Source organism: Arachis stenosperma, chromosome 1 (genome assembly GCF_014773155.1).
Source record: "Arachis stenosperma cultivar V10309 chromosome 1, arast.V10309.gnm1.PFL2, whole genome shotgun sequence".
Classification (NCBI taxonomy): Eukaryota; Viridiplantae; Streptophyta; class Magnoliopsida; order Fabales; family Fabaceae; genus Arachis; species Arachis stenosperma.
This window is the reverse complement of record NC_080377.1, coordinates 125,819,778-125,838,427: the sequence shown is the minus strand read 5'-3', so window position 1 is coordinate 125,838,427 and position 18,650 is coordinate 125,819,778. Positions and strand designations below refer to the sequence as shown.

General features: G+C 38.4%; 2 protein-coding genes and 1 non-coding gene across 5 annotated transcripts; 2 read left to right on the top strand and 1 right to left on the bottom strand.

The window, feature by feature from the left end:
• Positions 1-10,818: 10,818 nt before the first annotated feature.
• Positions 10,819-14,579, top strand: LOC130940441 (probable tyrosine-protein phosphatase DSP4). Of its 3 annotated transcripts, none has more exons than XM_057868570.1 (6): positions 10,819-10,872; positions 11,819-12,012; positions 12,121-12,214; positions 13,858-13,915; positions 14,015-14,058; positions 14,148-14,579. In XM_057868570.1, the coding sequence occupies exons 1-6, from the start codon at positions 10,834-10,836 to the stop codon at positions 14,331-14,333; spliced, it is 615 nt and encodes a 204-aa protein (XP_057724553.1). In that variant the 5' UTR covers positions 10,819-10,833; the 3' UTR covers positions 14,334-14,579. The 3 variants fall into 3 exon arrangements, with proteins under 3 accessions (XP_057724553.1, XP_057724561.1, XP_057724568.1); XM_057868578.1 differs by lacking the exon at positions 10,819-10,872 and adding an exon at positions 11,371-11,504 and having other exon boundaries at positions 11,803-12,012; XM_057868585.1 differs by lacking the exon at positions 10,819-10,872 and adding an exon at positions 11,419-11,504.
• A 279-nt stretch (positions 14,580-14,858) lies between these two features.
• LOC130954377 (small nucleolar RNA snoR111) lies at positions 14,859-14,984 on the bottom strand. The gene has a single exon (XR_009076293.1). It is a non-coding gene; the product is annotated as a small nucleolar RNA snoR111 (small nucleolar RNA).
• Positions 14,985-15,404: 420 nt separating this feature from the next.
• Positions 15,405-18,313, top strand: LOC130971104 (protein CLMP1). The gene has a single exon (XM_057897089.1). It carries the CDS (start codon positions 15,698-15,700, stop codon positions 18,038-18,040), a length of 2,343 nt encoding a protein of 780 aa, XP_057753072.1. The 5' UTR covers positions 15,405-15,697; the 3' UTR covers positions 18,041-18,313.
• The last annotated feature ends 337 nt before the right edge of the window (positions 18,314-18,650 follow it).

Genomic DNA, 18,650 nt, shown 5'->3' with positions numbered 1-18,650 from the left:
AGAATTTGTGAGTTTGAGGTTGTTGTTGGTGCCATATTGGTTGTGGTGTTGGTATTGTGTTTGACAGAGATAATTGACGATGTATATGATAATGATAATGATGATGATGTATATTGAACTTGAATGGTTGGATATGATAATGATGATGTATATTGTTGTATATTGCGTTGAATTGAATGTGGAATGGTTTAGTTGGTTGTCATTCGGCATGAGGAAGTTGATGGTGTTAATGATGTATATATATGTGTGTGAGTTGTTAATATAGATTATGTTGTTGTTGGAAATGAATTATTTTGTGGGAGTGATTATATATGTAAAATTGGTGTGATATGAAATAAAATTAGTGTGTTAAGGAGTGTTTAGACTTGGTTTGATATGGTTTGGTAAATTTTAAAAAGGGTTGAAATCGAATTCTTGTGAAAATTGAGGTTTAGAAATCTTTGTGAATTTTTGTGAAAAGTTAAATTTTGACCAAACTTCAGCAAGCCATAACTCAACTTTTGGACCCTCAATTTTTTCTCAAACTTGTTTTATATGAAAATTAGATCCGTGAAGTATATACCATTCGAAGAACGGGTAAAAAATGTTTCAAAATAAGAAAGTTATGCGCGTTGGAAGTTTGGTGTGTAAAGTTGAAATTTTGCAGCATTCAAGATTTTTGCCAACTCTACATAACTCGTGTACACGAGCCTCCCACGCGGCGTGGATGTTCGGTTTGGGATGGCTATCCCACGTACACAAGAGGTTGCGTGCATACGCAAGTAGAGAAAAAACGCACCCACGCGTATGCGAGACCTTCCACGAGTACGCGGGACCCCTATTTTCAGCAAAGTTAATTTTATGTTTTAAAACCTAATTTTAAACCTCTAAACCTCTATTTTTACTCTTTTAGCCCCTAAACCTTAGTTTTATGCTTAGTGATGAGGTGAAGTTAGGAAGGTTGGTAACTTGGAGGAGAAGTAAGCTTGAAATATGATGAATTATGATTGAGAAGTGTTATATAATTGACGAATTTTAGCCATAATGATATTGAAAGAATGAATACGAATGATTATAAATAAATATGATAATTGAGGCCTGATTGAGATTGTTGACGATGAGTATGTTTGAGTTTTCTCTCTATTGTAAAGTGTGTCGGGCACTATATCCCATGAGTGTGACGGGCGCCATATCCCAAGAGTGTGTGAGCACCTTATCTTGGAAAGTGTGTCGAACACTATATCCCATGAGTGTGAGGGGCACTATATCCCGAGAGTTTGGCGGGCGCTATATTCCAAGAGTGTGAGAACACTTTATCCCGGGTAATGCGACGGGCACTATAGCCCATGAGTGTGGCAGGCATGATACCCCGAGAGTGTGACGGGTACTATATCACAAGAGTGAGGAGGCATATCAGAGAGACAATATCCGAGTTAGTTATGGGGTGTGTCAGATTCTGGAAAAGTAACCGATACTTGAGCTCACGACCAGTAGGAAAGGCATGCATCATATGCATCTATGTGTCTTGTTTGGTTTTGCATTCGTGGGTTTACGTAATTGATATTCATGCTTAACTACTATATGTTCTATTTGCTGTAACTGCAAACTACTTGTGTTTTCTTTGTATGCATTGTTTGTCTGTGCACTGGTGTTTCGAAGGGTTGGAGGAAACACGGCGAACTTAGGGACTTAGGTTAGAACTATGATAAAAAATAGGAATCTTTAAATTTAGATACATTGTCTTATTTTATGGTCTTAAATTGTAGTTTTAAGTTTGATTCTGTTGTCAGAAGTTCTAGGATCGCCTTTGCCTTTTCCGAGACATTATATGTAGTTATGTGGGTAGCGTTACCAGGCTGAGAACATCTGCTTCTCACCCCATACATATTTTGTGGTTTTCAGATGCAAGACGTAAGACTCCTCGCTGAGGCATTCTGGAAGTTTTTGAAGGGAAGGATTCTAGCTTTTTAGGGATTCTATTTTGGTTTTCGATATATATGTAGATACTTTACATCTCCATTGTATATATTATGTTTTAGCCCTCTTTGAGGTCGATTCGGAGAAATAGGTTCTGTAAACAGTATTCTGGGTCATTTTGGGATTCTCATGTATATATGTACATATGTTTATATGCTCTGTCCGGTTTTAACTTCGCGAGCTGGATCAGAAGCTTTGTTATCTGTATCTTGAAACTCTTTTATGTATTTATGTTTCACTTTACTCTTATCCTATCCGGTTTACGTATATCGCTTATGCGAGTGATGGATTTTTTTTTATTTAGCGCTTTTGTTTAACTTTCCTTTAGAAGGCTCTTAGATATAAGCCCTTTTCTACTATATATATATATATATATATATATATATATATATATATATATATATATTTATTTATTTATTTATTTTTAGAGGTCGTAGCGCCTTGCCACCTTTGTTTTACATCCTAGGTGTAAAGGTCTGTGTGGTAGGGTGTTACATCAAGCATCCTTGTTTCAGCCCTTTTTTGGCTCGCCAATAATCCCTTCTTGTTGGTGTTGAAAACCCGACCCGATTTCATCAAATCTGACCCAACTTCAATACCCACTCCATCATTAGTAACTGAATTGTCTGATGAGTTTGGGCCCAAAGAACTCATTTTCTCCTTTTCGTTGTACTTTGTGTTTGGGTTTTGCATAAGTCACATCAAGATTTTTGTTTTTATTCATTATACCCCTATTTTTCAGCTCATCATTCATATCACTATAAACCCAAGTCATCGTTCTTTTAGAGTTAGAATCATTGCTCATTATATCACATCCCACAAATTCAACACTTCCTTTAATTCCTTTATAATCTGCTTGATACGTTGCATGTTTTTTGTGATTCAATTTTTTTTGTGATTTGGTTTTGAATGAACATTACTCAACTCATTTAAAATTGTTTGTGGAATTACTAATCTACCCCTATCCTCTCTTTCCTCCCTTTGCACTTCCACCACTACTTCAGTCGCCTGATCTTGGTACTTCTCCAGATTTATTTTTCATGTAAGCACTACATCCATGTCCACACGCTCTCTTGCTGCCTCTTTCATTGGTTGTTTCTGGTTATGCCCTACTTCACCCTCATGTTCCAAATTACAAATCACTCCATGCATCTCATGTCCAATTTCCTTCATCAACACATGGAATTCGCTAGTATCTATCGTGATATGGACCCATTTGTTAATCACATCCATGACACAAGTATCAATTTGCACACGTTCAACACTAAATAAAATGCACGATTTCGTCACTTTATCACTCCCAACTACTTCCCCTCCCCCCTCCCATTGTCCTCCTAACGTGCTAAAAGTGTCAACTAACCAAGTATGCAACGGAACTCCAAAATATTCTAACTACACTCTACGGGTTTCACTTCACTCTTGTCTCCTCCCATCTCCATACACTATGAAAGAATTGCAAAAGTGATAAACCACTATTTTATGGTTTATCTTGCGCTTAATTGAGTAGATTTTATCAACTCTTTACCCACTTATTCATACTATTTGCATGGTTTTACATTTGCCTTCCTAATTATGTGCTTTGATTGAAAACAAGCTTCTTTGGCCTTAAGTTCCCTATGTTTAATCCTCTCTTATTACCATTAGATGCCTTGATATGTGTGTTAAGTGTTTTCAGATATTATAGGGCAGGAATGGCTCAGAGGATGGAAAGGAAGAATGCAAAAATGGAAGGAATACAAGAAGTTGGAGAAACTGTTAAGTTGTCCAGCCTGACCTCTTCACACTCAAATGGCTATAACTTTAGCTACAGAGGTCCAAATGACGCGGTTCCAGTTGCGTTGGAAAGCTAACGTCCGGGGTTTCGATTTGATATATAATATGTCATAGTTGCTCTGACTCTAGGCGACGCGAACGCATGATCCACGCGGACGCGTCGCATCTGCGAACTTCAATCCACGCGGCCGCGTGGGCGACGCCTCTGCGTCACTTGCCCGCGACCTGAACGTACCAGAATACGCAGGGGGCAATTTCTGGGTTATTTTTGACCCAGTTTTTGGTTCGGAAAACACAGATTAGAGGCTATAAAGTGGGGGAATGCATCCATTCATAAGGATGCTCTCATAATTCATAATTTTAGTTTTAGATGTAGTTTTTAGAGAGAGAGGTTCTCTCCTCTCTCTTAGGATTTAGGTAGGATTTTTAGAAATTAAGATTTATTTCAACTCTTCATCAGGTTCAATATCTTTTTATTTCGACTCCTCTTAATTGTTGATTATTGATGTTGCTTATTTGGCTTATGACTCTTCATAATTGGATTGATTTTATTTTATTAATGCAATTGAGGTATTTCAGATTTATGATTGTTTTCTCTAATTTATGTTATTGATGCTTGTGCTCCATCCAAATTATTTTCATTCAAGTAGGTTTTATTCTCTTTTGGCTTTGGTTGATTAATTGGTAACTCTTGAGTTATCAAACTCATTGTTGACTGAAAATTGGAATTCTTCAAGAATTGATTCGAGATCCAATAACTCTAACTTTTCCTAAGGAAAGACTGGGACTTGAGGATTCGAATTAATTCATTCACTTGACTTACCTTTATAGTTAGAGGTTAACAAAGTGGGAGAAAAATCAAATTCTCATCATAATTGATAAGGATAACTAGGATAGGACTTCCAGGTCTTCATACCTTGCGAAGAGATTTTATTATTATTATTTTATTTTACTTGTCATTCAACTAACTTTTTACCTTAATCCAGAACCCCAAAACACACTTTTTCATAACCAATAATAAGAACATACCTTCCTGCAATTCCTTGAGAAGACGACCCGAGGTTTAAATACTCGGTTATCAATTTTAAAGGGGTTTGTTACTTGTGACAACCAAAATGTTTGTACGAAGGGATTTCTGTTAGTTTAGAAGCTATATCTACAACGCGAATATTTTTATAAATTCTTTACTAGCAAAAATATTAACGTCAAAATAGCGCCGTTGCCGGAGAATTGCAAACGTGTACCTTATTATTGGTTATTGTAAATACTTTTAAAAAAAATTTATCTTTTTCAAAATCCTATCTTATCTTTTTTAAAATCTTTTTTTTTTCAAAATATTTTCTTTTTATTAGTTTTTATTTTTTTCTTACTACTATGAACTCTCACCCCTTTGGCTATGAGTCTGGTTACAATTATGTTGCAGGAAGAGGAAATTACAATGAGAACAGGCATCAAGGTTGGAAGTATCAAAGATGGGAGGAGCCACAAGGATTTGATCAACCCTCATGGCAACAACCACCTCCAATGGACTATCAACAACCATTCTGTGATGCATACCAAGATAACGGCTATGGTGAGCACTCTTTTGACTATCAACAACCACCATCATACGCCTATGAACCCTCTCCTCAACATAGCTTTGGACCACCATACTCACAAGCCCCTTTCCACCATTCACCTCCATATGACCCTAACCCGTATCCACCACACCAACCACCTTATGAGCCATATGAACCATATATAGAACCACCCCAATTCCAACCCAATTACTCCCAAGAACCACCACCTCCATATGCACCATATCTATATCCATCAATCCAAGAGCCTTATAGTCCTACTTATGATACCCAAGCGGAACAAGAATCAACGGATCGTCTCAAGGAAACAGTGGATCGATTTTAGGCAACCATTCATCAATTGAATCAAGCAATAAATCAATTGGCTTCCCGATGTTTGGACACTCAAGGAACCCCCATGGCTTCATGTGGACAATCTAATGAAGAACGTAGCATGAAAGAGACACTAGAGACTCTAGTGGACAATAAGGAGCATGACTTTGTACTGGAACAAGTGGAGGAAGCTATAATAGTTACAGAGGAAGAAGTGGTTGAAAATTTAGGAGATGCAAAACCTCCACGGGAACCTCAAGTCACAGAACCCTCTTCTAAGGAGTTTGAATTTGTTGTTGAGGAGGGTGTACAACCTCCAAGGCATGTCATGGTTGAAGACTTGGAAGAGGTTGATCAAGAGATGGAGTTTAAAGAAGAAGAAGCACAACCCCCCATCCCCTTGGTGAACAATGAAGAAGAGATTGAATTGGAAGAAATTCACCAAGAGGAAGAGGTTGATATTGAAGAATATTGCAAAGAGGTGGAAGATGTCGAAGAAGAGCACAAGGGAGTGAAACTTGCACGTTCATTAGAAACACCTCCCCCTAAGTTGCCATCATCCTTCACAACATTCAAGTGGGTAAAATTCATATCCCTTAGCTTTCTAATCCCACTTGAATATGGGCTACTGGAGACGGATGGTCAACTTAGAGCTCTTTGTGGCATTAAGAGTAAGAGGAAGATGGTCAGTGGTACGAATTGTCCTGCAAGGTTCATTATGGTTGGAAGCTTCAGGTTTAAACGCAAAGGTTGTGTAAAGCTCAATTGAATGGGTCTAGGAAGTTGTTTGGCTGCTTCAGTGAGAATTCAGATTGTTTGCCACCCGGATGGAACAATATTGCTCAACAAGAAGACGGGTGCAAAAGCAAGATTTGGGACCCCAGAATTCAATCTAGAAATCAACACTCTTGGGGCCTTGTCACTTGCTTCAACTTGTTTGAAGACTTTCTGCGCCTAGTTTGGGGTCCCAGAGGATATTGGACGTACAAACATTGGTGGGGATTCCTGGATCAATACAAGCACAAGCCGCCATAACAGGGAGCTCACCAAATGTCCAACTTAAGGACTTTAACTAAAAGTGCTGGGTGGGAGACAACCCACCATGGTATGATCGTTCTTTTTCAATTTATTCTATTTCGTTTTGTTTGTTTTTGAGTTTTATTTTTTTTATTGAACCTGGAATTACTCATAACATTCATATCATTTTACATTCTGCATACTGCATGTTAAAAAAAATGCCACGCGACGCGACCGCATCAGCGACGCGTCCGCGTCGAAAGGAGATGGGAGAAAATAAAAACGAACAGAGAGTCACGCTGGAGCGTGGCTGGAGGCGTGCCAGTGGCCCAAATCGTCCCACGCGACCGCGTCGCTGATGCGTCCGCGTCACATGAGAATAATGGCCTCCCACGCGACCGCGTGCCCCACGCGGCCGCGTGCCCTAATTTTCGACGTAAAAAGGGTGCACAACGAATTATTGTGCGAGAGTGGTGCTCCAGCACCAATCTCTATCACGCGACCGCGTCGCCGACGCGTCCGCGTCATTCCTTTCTGGAGCCCACTCACACGATCGCATGCCCCACGTGATTGCGTCACCCAAAATTTGGCAAAATAAGATTTTGAACAGAGAGTTGTGCGAGCGCGAGGCTGCCCTCGCGCCAGTAGCATAACCTGAGTAACGCGTCCGCGTGACCGACGCGACCGCGTCGATTAACTTAAAACGCAAGTCACGCGACCGCGTGCCCTACGCGTCCGCGTCGCTTGCGCCGCACAACTTATCCTAATTTGCCAAATATCTTGTCTTTTCTTCCCCAATCCTAATTTTTCCCTCCCTCCTTTCTTCCTCACTTCTTTCCCCTCTCATTCTTCTTATCTTTCATTTTATTTTACTTAATTTATTTGCATATTTTATTCATTGCATTTTAATTTAGTGCATATTTTTCTTTTCTTTTCTAAATTTATTATTTTTCCTTTGGTGTTGATTTTCTTATTTAACTGTCGCATCTTTTCTGGTGTTATTTTGATGCTTAGTGACTTGTTTTACAATGTTGGGTAATGTTAATTTTCTGTCAATGTCAATCTTTTATACCTGTATTCCTTTTGCATTGGCATGAACTTACATTGTCTTTCATTACCCACTCTCTTTCCCATTGTTGTACATTTTGCCCACTGGCATGCCATGGCTTCTATTGTTTTCTCACGTACATGTTGAATCTTCCATGTAAATGAGACCCTTATCATTTGGCATTAACCCAACCATACTTCATTTATTTTCTTATCTTTATTTCTGGGTTACTTTTCTTTCCTATTTTCTTTCAGGATGGTCATCCGGAAGGGAAGCGGAAGACGTTTACATGGGGAGAGAAGACAAGTCCATCTGCACAATCTTTGGAGAAAAGCATCAGTTGGAACAACCCGTCCACCTGCACATCTTAGCATGCACCGAGGACGGTGCAATCTTTAAGTGTGGGGAGGTCGATACCGATCTCCATGGGTTAGTTATTTCCTATTTCAACACCAATATTTTATTTTATTTGATAGTTCTTTGTTGCATTTGCATATTTGTTTGATTTTTTCATATTTTACCACTCGGTTAAAGTAATAATTTCTTTTGCAAGAAACTTTTTATAGCATTTCACTAATTTGAATAAAATTTTTTGTTACACTTGTTTGAAGTTGTATTTGGAACATGGTTTTTGAGCCAAAGAACACACAACCTGTGAGATTTTGAGCTTATTTATATGGTTACATTATTTAACCATAAATTTTTATTCTTGTGTGTTTCCTTATCTATAATTGCAATCTCTGCTTTGTTCCATTCTATATGTCCATTATTTAGTGTATTTACATGCTTACATATGATTAAGGCCATTATTTGTTATTAGCTCACTTATCCCAAATAAGCCTACCTTTTACATCACCCTTGTTAGCCACTTTGAACTTTTTAACCCCCTTCTATTTCATAACCACATTACTAGCCTTAAGCAGAAAAACAAAATAAAAATCCCAAGTTGAATCCTTGGTTAGTTTAAGATAGATATTGTGTATAATTTAAGTGTGGAGAAACTGTGGGAACATGGGTTAATAAAGGAATGTATCATGTTTCTAATTTATTTGAATATTGGGAATTTAGGAACCTACTCATGAAAAAACCAAAATAGAAAAAAAAATAATGGAAAATCCATGTGCATTAATAAGTTATGTTTGCTTTTATGATTCAAAAAAAAAATTTATGAATAAGGGAACAAAATTACCCCAATAATAAGTTTAGTAGAGAAATCAATGCACATGGAAGTAAAATCAAAATAAAATTGGTACATGAGTATGTGATAAAAAGTGGGAAAATTATGGGAAGCTAAGTATAATTTTAAAATTTTTATAGAGTATGTATATGTTAGGTGAGATCTTAGACTACTCAAGGATTCACTTTACTAGCTCACTTAGCCTTATATATACCCTTACCTTTATCTCAGCCCCATTACAACTCTGAAAAGACCTCGTGATGTTTGCATTGGTATGCTAAATATTTGTTGATTGATTAGATGAAGAACAAAGTTTTAGAAAGCATGACTAGAGAAGAGTAGAGTGATTACCCTATACACTAGAGAGATTAGAGTGATATACACTACCAGTGAGGGTTCAGTGCTTAATTCTATGTTCCCCACGACCTGAACGTACCAGAATACGCAGGGGGCAATTTCTGGGCTATTTTTGACCCAGTTTTCGGCCCGAAAAACACAGATTAGAGGCTATAAAGTGGGAGAATGCATCCATTCATAAGGATGCTCTCATAATTCATAATTTTAGTTTTAGATGTAGTTTTTAGAGAGAGAGGTTCTCTCCTCTCTCTTAGGATTTAGGTAGGATTTTTAGAAATTAGGATTTATTTCAACTCTTCATCAGGTTCAATATCTTTTTATTTCGACTCCTCTTAATTGTTGATTATTGATGTTGCTTATTTGGCTTATGACTTTTCATAATTGGATTGATTTTATTTTATTAATGCAATTGAGGTATTTCAAATTTATGATTGTTTTCTCTAATTTATGTTATTGATGCTTGTGCTCCATCCAAATTATTTTCATTCAAGTAGGTTTTATTCCCTTTTGGCTTTGGTTGATTAATGGGTAACTCTTGAGTTATCATACTCATTGTTGACTGAAAATTGGAATTCTTCAAGAATTGATTCGAGATCCAATAACTCTAACTTTTCCTAAGGAAAGATTGGGACTTGAGGATTCGAATTAATTCATTCACTTGACTTACCTTCATAGTTAGAGGTTAACAAAGTGGGAAAAAAAATCCAATTCTCATCACAATTGATAAGGATAACTAGGATAGGACTTCCAGTTCTCATACCTTGCCAAGAGTTTATTTTACAGTCAATTACTTATTTCACTTGTCATTCATCATAATTGTTCCTCATTCTTAAAACCACCAATTTACAAACTCATAACCAATAATAAGAACATACCCCCTGCAATTCCTTGAGAAGACGACCCGAGGTTTAAATACTTCGGTTATCAATTTATTTAGGGGTTTGTTACTTGTGACAACCAAAACTTTTGTACGAAGGGATTTCTGTTAGTTTAGAAGCTATATCTACAACGCGAATATTTTTATAAATTCTTTACTAAAAAAAATCTTAACGTCAAAAAGCCTCTTCCGCACTCAACATAGAATCAAAAGTTAGAAGAGCTTTATACGCTCACAATTCCCGTATTTGAACTACTTGATGCATGTTCTTCCCAACCATTTCTTTCAATAAATTATAATCGTTCCGCCTAGTAGACTTATTTGTAATCAGTCTAGATTCTCGTTTGCCACTAATACTTTCACCTTCTTTGTCCACCCATTTTCATGCAGATCTTGTTTTTTTTCTTTCTCTGCCTTTTCTGGTGCTTTCATGTTCATCACTGTCTGTACCAAATTTTTTCCTTCGTCAATTTCCTGTATTTCGTCTCCCCACCAACATAACCTTTCCTCTTAATCTCATCTCATACAGTGCATTTTCGTAATAGCTTTTAGGACTCTTTTGTTTTTCCTTAGTTCTACCCCCATTGTATATTTCTCACCCCTCTCTCACTCTCACTCTCGCCATTTATTTCCCTCTCTCACTCTCTCTCTCTCACTCTGTCTCTCTTCCAAAATTAAATCTGAATGGTTAAAATCTTTCTCCAATAGCAGCCAAACTCTTGAGAGAAGGCATGCAATCATGCACAGCTGCACAAGCACAAGCACAAGCACAAGCCAAGTTAAGTTTCGCCTACTTTTCTTTTTCTTTCCTGGTATTAATATACAGTATATAACCAAGTCAGTCGCATTAATAATTATCATATTATTACTTTTCCATGTAAATGAGTTTGCGTGGAAAGCCTTTAGGAGTAATTTGTTGGTGTCATTATCGGAGACGGGTGCAACTTTCATAGTGGCCAATTCACGTAAACAGCAAGGAATTAAAAAAAAAAGGTATATTATGTATATATTAAAATCAATCATCAAAATTAATTATTAATATAAATTGTATATTAAAATATAAAAATATATTTAAAATAAATTAAATTACACATATATTTATATATAAATATATTAATAATTAATTTTAATATATAAATAATATTTTTGTTAAAAGAGAGAGCACTAGCACTCTTTTGGTGATTTGGCTTCACATAAACTCGCCAGCAATGCATGTAGGGTCAGTCTTGGTCAATTCACAGGATCAGTCCAAAGTCCAAACCCAAACTCTTACCCACACACACTGAAAGCAAGAAGGTCAAACTTGTATTGTTTGTTGAACAGCTCAGCAGTTCCAAGTCCGAAGCGCCAGATCAAAAACTGGCACAAGTGAAAAGCGTTGAGACTCGGTAGGAAACCAACAGAAGCATAGTAAGTTGATTGGAAGGAGGAGAAGGGTAAGGAGGGAGGGTTGGGATTTTCGGTGCGGTTTCGGATGTCATGGCAGAAAAATAAAATAGCATATTCCATCTCCGTCTCTTTCGTACCCACTCATACCTCACCACACTCGAAACCAAAGCATCTTATCGGAGATCCTATGCTCCTAACCTTTTCCTCTCTCTCTCTCTCTCTCTCTCCTCTAAAATTATATAGATCCTCTAAACGGGAGATTCTCTGAATCGCTTCTCAACCTAATACTATTGACATTTTCTTCCTTCTAAATTTTCAGTGCTCTTTCACTGTAGAACAATTTGGCGCCAAAAATCATGAAGCTCGACAACTCCAACAACTCCAACGGCCAGATTTCCGCCGGCGCCGACGACGACGTATTCGTGCCGCCGCTCAACTTCGCCATGGTCGATCAAGGCATTTTTAGGTCTGGTTTTCCCGACTCTGCCAACTTCAGCTTCTTAAAATCCCTTCGTCTCCGCACTGTTATGTGAGTCTTCCATTCCATATGCCTCTGCCTCTGCCTCTGCATTTGAGATTCTGAATTTTGAAGCCATCGTTGGGGTTTCTGACTTTCTATCCCTGTGTTTTGACGCAGATGTTTGTGCCCTGAACCGTATCCAGAAGTGACTTCTGAATTTCTCAAGGCCAACGGAATAAAGCTTTATCAATTCGGGATCGATGGATGTAAGGTTTGTAATCTTTTCTGGACCTCAATCCTTGCCTGCCATCACTTGTTTTTCATGCCTCTTGTAGTTGTAAATAATCTAACTAGCTTTTCATTTTATTGTAATTTTTCAAATCCCAAGTTCGTCAAATCAACTCATTCTCTTTACTGAGGTCTCATCTAGCTATTGTGATCTGTTCCTGCAGTGCTGCGTACAATTCAAATAGTAGTTTGAAGATTAAATTTTCAAAGTGTGTGGAATTTGATGTAGTTATGGTAAATTGCCTTTCTTTTTTATATACTAACTAAATGAAACGGAGATTGATTTACCGAATGTAAGTAGCTGTATTTATGGAAAATTGCCTTGATAGTTGACTTTCATATGCATTTACATTTGGTTTGGAATAGAATCTTGTGGACCAAGAAGCGTATGCCTTTTGCTTTTTAGTTGTCCTTATGGTCCTGATCCTCTTTTATTTCTTCTTGTTTGTTTAACTGAACCAGTTGCTTATGAAGTTTAACTGACCCTGCTAATAATTATAGATAAAGATTTGATTGCTCCTTTAAAGTATTGGATTTTGTTATATCCAATTAATTTTTCAGTTGCAAGCTTGATATCTCTTCATGAACTTTAATATTTGTTTTTACGGTATGTTTAATCCGTTGTATTGTTGCCATATTGCGTTGGAAAGAACCGGTTGTATATTACAATTTACAAGTTACTGATGGTTTTAGTTCAATTTGCTTACATCTTTCAAGCCTATCTAGGAAAAATTACCGCTTTTTTTTTTGGGGTCTTGTGAAAAAAATTGCACCTTCATTCCCTTGTGTTAGCAGACATCTCATCTCTATTTAACAAATGAAATTAAAGCTGGAGTTCTGGAATTAATTCTTTGTTCCATTCCCTGTCAAAAGGATAATCTAGAATAAGCATATTAATATTTGGTGTCATTGTCAAAGTTGTGCTGCGATTAAGATGGTTATCACAAACTAAACTCTTTACCGACACCACCTACTAATAATAACACTTATTAGCTGAATAATCCACCAATATCAATAACCAAATGTCCAAATGTGGAGTCATTAAAGGATAATCCAAAGCTTGCAGGACTGGTATCATAATGGTGCTTTGAGGCTTGTGAATCCGATGTTTATTTGTGGAAATTGTTTCACATAAAGCAGCAAAGGTTTGGGTATGGAAAACGGTCTTTAAACCCACTCGACCTTAGCTTAGTCAATAGGAACACTTCAAATTAAGTCCACTTCAATGTTAATGAGATTCAAAGCACCGGAGTGAGTAGTGGCATTTTTTTCAAGAATTAGTCCAGTTAAGCCCCTCTTGCAGTTTAACTTGTCTAATGCAGACTCTCCTTATGAGATCAAATTCTAAAGCAGGAAATTTAAACTGCATCCTATTATAGAGTTACTCAATTTTTTGCACCCTTCAGTGATATTTTTCTAGAGGCTATTGTAGGATTTGTAGCTTTTTGCCAGTAAATGTTGGTTATCTCTTAAACATTAAGCTACAACAAACACCCTCCCCAGAATTTGTTATTCTTCCTGAGTGAATGCCAAGGGAGAAAAAGCAGAAGTTTAAGAAAGTAATGTTTAACTTATGTCTGAAGTACACTAAGTTATACACATTGATAACATATATGCTGTGGACAGGAACCCTTTGTCAACATCCCAGATGACACAGTTCGTGAAGCTTTGAAAGTAGTCCTCGGTATTACTACTCTCTTGAACTAAACTACTTGTATAGTAGTTATAACACAGCTTGTTTAGTAATTTGTTTCCTTAATCTTTGCATGCTTTTGTTGCCCAGATGTCAGGAACCACCCAGTACTAATTCATTGTAAACGAGGGAAGGTATTCGGCAATCACTTTCTCCCTTATTTGAATATAATAGTTTTGAATTATCAATGCATCTGATCCTTTTATACTTCTACAATGAACAGCATCGCACTGGTTGCCTTGTGGGATGCATCAGAAGATTGCAGAAATGGTGCCTATCTTCTGTATTTGATGAGTACCAAAGGTTTGCAGGCGCCAAGGCCAGAGTTTCGGATCAGAGATTCATCGAATTGTTTGATATTTCTTGTCTCAAGTCCAACCCGCTCTCATTTTCATGCTCCGGGAAATAGAAATTCAAAGAGTATTTTAAAAAGTTGCTGCTTCCTCCCGCGGTAGATATCCGCGATGAAGAGAAGTCACTAGTCACCAGTCTTTATCCTTTTTAGCTGAAGTTCAGGGCAGTTTTATTAGAATTTTTAACGAAATGTTATGCTTCCTGAGTTTTTTTTTTTCTCTTTTGCTTTTCCGTGTCATTGTTGGATACCTGGATCTCAAATTTAGCAATTCATGAATAAAAGACTGCATACTGCTGACTACTGCTTTGCCTTCTTAGTACAAGATCCAGTAGCAATTTAGCATGTGTTGAGACCCTTGAACATGTTGAGAACATTATTAAGTATAAATAGATGATTAATTGTCATGATAAAAGAAGTGCATCTGGGAATGAACAGAAGAGTTCACATAGATATGATTCTCCTTCTCCAGTTCCCCATTCGTTTTTTTTTTTATTCTCCACTGCGCAGGAGGGGAAGAAAAAACACTGAAGAAAGATCCATCTTCAAAACGAACAATAAAAAAGAAATGCCAAAAAAAAAATGTAGACGAGGAACAATCGATTCGCCAACCAAACAGATGACGACCGAAACGATGACTCGCCCCTTATTATGCCTCAAAGTTCATACACGATTGCAGAGACACTTATCAGCCTCTTCAATCTACTATAACGAACTGAGGCTTTCTTATTGAACAAAATCAGTTACTAAAGTTTACTTTTCCTACGACGATAAAAACATAACAAAACTAACAAAACCTTAATTGCCAGCGCGGGGTGATTTCTCCGCCGTAGGCTGGTAGTGAATAACTAAACGTGGAGTGGGGGAGTCCGTTCACTGAAGCTATTTATAGAGTTCTCAAATTGGTGCAAACCCTATTTTCCCTAACGAAAATGACCAACCCACTTTCTATATTTACCGAAATAGCCATGAACCCTTAAATCTCTACGTGTATATCCATGGTTGATGTTGAAGGTCAACGCATGTTGGGAATTATTATTTAGATCGAACGGTCTAGGATGACAAAGCCACAAGGGACCCACATCATAACAAGAAACTGATCGAACAAATCTAGGGTTTCAAGCTTGACGAGTTCTCAAAACCCCAAATGACCCCCTTTTTTCTTATTTTTCTTTCTTTAATCACCCCCACTATCATCTTCTTCTAGACATTTCCGCTCCTACTGCCCCAAAGATTCAACTTTTTGGAATAAAACTTGAGCTTTCATCTTCTCACCGGTAAGTGTAACTCCCTCTTGTCCATCTCTCTGTTTAGTCCGGAAATATTGCCACTTTGCTGGTTTTGCATTGATTTTGATTTAGATAAGTATTGGTCTGGGAGTGAGTGTGAGTGATTGTGTGGTGTAAGAGAGAGGATTATAGATGGGGAAATCAGGGGGTAGAAGAAAGAAGGGTGGTGGTTCAAACGCAAGCTCAAACCCAAATTCAAACCAAGCCTCTGTTGATAGTTCAGCGGCACCACCACCACCACCAGTGGCTAATGGAGGAGTGGAGTTGGATTCTTCAATTTTTTTGAAGAGAGCGCATGAGCTGAAAGAGGAAGGGAATAAGCGATTTCAGAACAAGGATTATGCTGGCGCCCTTGAGCAGTATGATAATGCTCTTAGACTCACCCCAAAATCCCACCCAGACAGAGCCGTTTTCCATAGCAATAGAGCAGCTTGTTTAATGCAGATGAAGCCCATAGATTATGAAACTGTTATTGCTGAGTGCACCATGGCCCTTCAGGTCCAGCCTCGATTTGTCCGGGCACTCCTTCGAAGGGCCCGGGCTTTTGAGGCTGTAGGCAAGTATGAAATGGCTGTGCTAGATGTACAGACCTTGCTGGGAGCTGACCCTAATCACAGGGATGCTTTGGAGATTGCTCAGAGGTTGAAGACTGCATTGGGGCCTCGACAGGAGGCCCAGCAGGACCTCCACAGTCGCCCCTCCCCTGCTGCCCTTGGTGCTTCTGCTGTCCGTGGTGCCCCTATTGCTGGTCTAGGGCCATGTTTGCCAGCCCGGCCAGTGCAAAAGAAGGCTGCAAATTCAGCAGGTGCATCAGTTGTGTCGCCTAACAACAAGCTAGACCGGCCACAAGCTGTTTCACCATCTGAAAATGGTCCTGATGGCAAGTTCCAGTTTCCAAAAGTTGTGTTGAAGTCTTCAAATGGTCCCACGAAGCTTCCTAATATGAAAAATGAAAACCAAAAGGAACACTCGTCTCATTTGTCCACTATTAATGGGCAGTGTCTGGAGGTCAGAGTTCGGTGGAGACCATTGAAGCTTGTTTATGACCATGACATTAGACTTTCCCAGATGCCAGTGAATTGCAGTTTTAGGGTTCTAAGAGATATAGTGAGCAAAAGGTTTCCTTCATCAAGTTCAGTTCTGATCAAGTACAAGGATAATGATGGTGATCTGGTTACTATAACCTCTACTGATGAACTTAGATTGGCAGAGTCTAGTGCTGATAGCCATCTTCTGAAAGAACCTGAAGCAGATAAAAGTGATTCCGTAGGGATGCTGAGACTACATATTGTTGAAGTTAGTCCTGAGCAAGAGCCTCTTCTGCTGGAAGAAGAGGAAGAGAAACCTGTTGAGAATGAGGAGATCAAGGTAGATGAGAGTGGGTCTCATTCATCTCCGAGTGAATCTGCCCATGAAGTTCCTGATACTGAGGTTGATAAGACAGGGAAGGAGGCTCCAAAACAAAAATCCGGAACCACAGAAGATGCTGAAAGCAAAGAAGTGGAGATGGATGACTGGTTGTTTGAGTTTGCTCAACTTTTCCGCTCACATGTTGGTATTGATCCAGATGCTCATATTGATTTGCATGAGCTTGGAATGGAACTCTGTTCAGAGGCACTTGAGGAAACAGTAACCAGTGAAGAGGCCCAGGAACTCTTTGACAAGGCTGCTTCAAAGTTCCAGGAGGTGGCCGCATTGGCGTTCTTCAACTGGGGAAATGTTCACATGTGTGCAGCTAGAAAGCGGATCCCATTAGACGAGTCTGCCGGGAAGGACGTGGTAGCAGAACAGCTTCAAGTGGCTTATGACTGGGTCAAGGAAAAGTATTCTTTGGCAAGAGATAAGTACAATGAAGCACTCTTGATTAAACCAGACTTCTATGAGGGACTTTTGGCTCTTGGGCAGCAACAATTTGAAATGGCTAAACTTCATTGGTCTTTTGCTCTGGCTAAGAAAATAGATTTATCAAGCTGGGATCCAACAGAGACGCTTGAACTTTTCGACAGTGCAGAGACCAAGATGAAATCTGCAACTGATATGTGGGAGAAGCTGGAGGAACAGAAAGCAAATGAGCAAAAGGACCCCAATTCGACAAAGAAAGATGATTTGTTGAGAAGAAGAAAGAAACAAGGTGGAGGGGCTGCTGAAGCTGAGTCCTCCGGTGTTGGTGGTCCGGGTGATATATCTCCAGAAGAAGCTGCTGAGCAAGCAGCCGTCATGAGATCCCAGATTCACCTCTTCTGGGGTAATATGCTTTTCGAAAGATCCCAAGTTGAATGCAAATTAGAGATGAGTGGTTGGAAGGAAAAACTGGAAGCTGCCACTGAACGCTTTAAGCTTGCTGGAGCTTCTGAAGCGGACATTTCAATGGTTCTAAAGAATCACTGCTCAAATGGAGATGCAAAAGAAGGAGATGATAAAAAGATTGACAATCCGCAACCCAGTAAGACTGCTGAAGTAGAGAACAATAAGTGATATGGCTTTGAAACCCCATTCACATCTTGTTCAGTGGAGCCTCCAATGAAGACTCTGCACAAAGAATACCCTTTTCCTTGTGTGCTCAAACGGGATATCTGAATTCTTTTTTACATAGAAATTCAAAACTTAGGGTGCCTTAACTAGGTAGTTTGGGTTTGCCATTTTTCATCTTGTTTTCTCTGAATTTATCAGTGATATGATGAAGGGAGATTATTTTTGAACATTATTTACACATTTATGATGAGTTCTACTAATGAGTTTCACTTATCAGTCGTTCTTGCCCCCATTCACTCTTTTTATCTGTGACAACTTTCTTTCGTTTGTCTTGCTAATAGTTTGCATGGTTTCCTGTTCTATGACAGTTTTATAGGATGAGTTTGCTTAAATTCATTCTTTTAAGAGACATAGTAAGTGTCAATTGTAAATTCAATTATTTATTTGTAACAAGATGCTCAAGAGATTTGTAGTGCCCTGAAAAGTAAAGCAAAAGCATGATGCAACAAAATACATGAATACCTACATACATTGCCTTCTAAATCCTAACTCTATTCGAGGGACATGGGCCAATAGTTACTTTGATGGATTGATTCTCACACTTAGTGGAGAA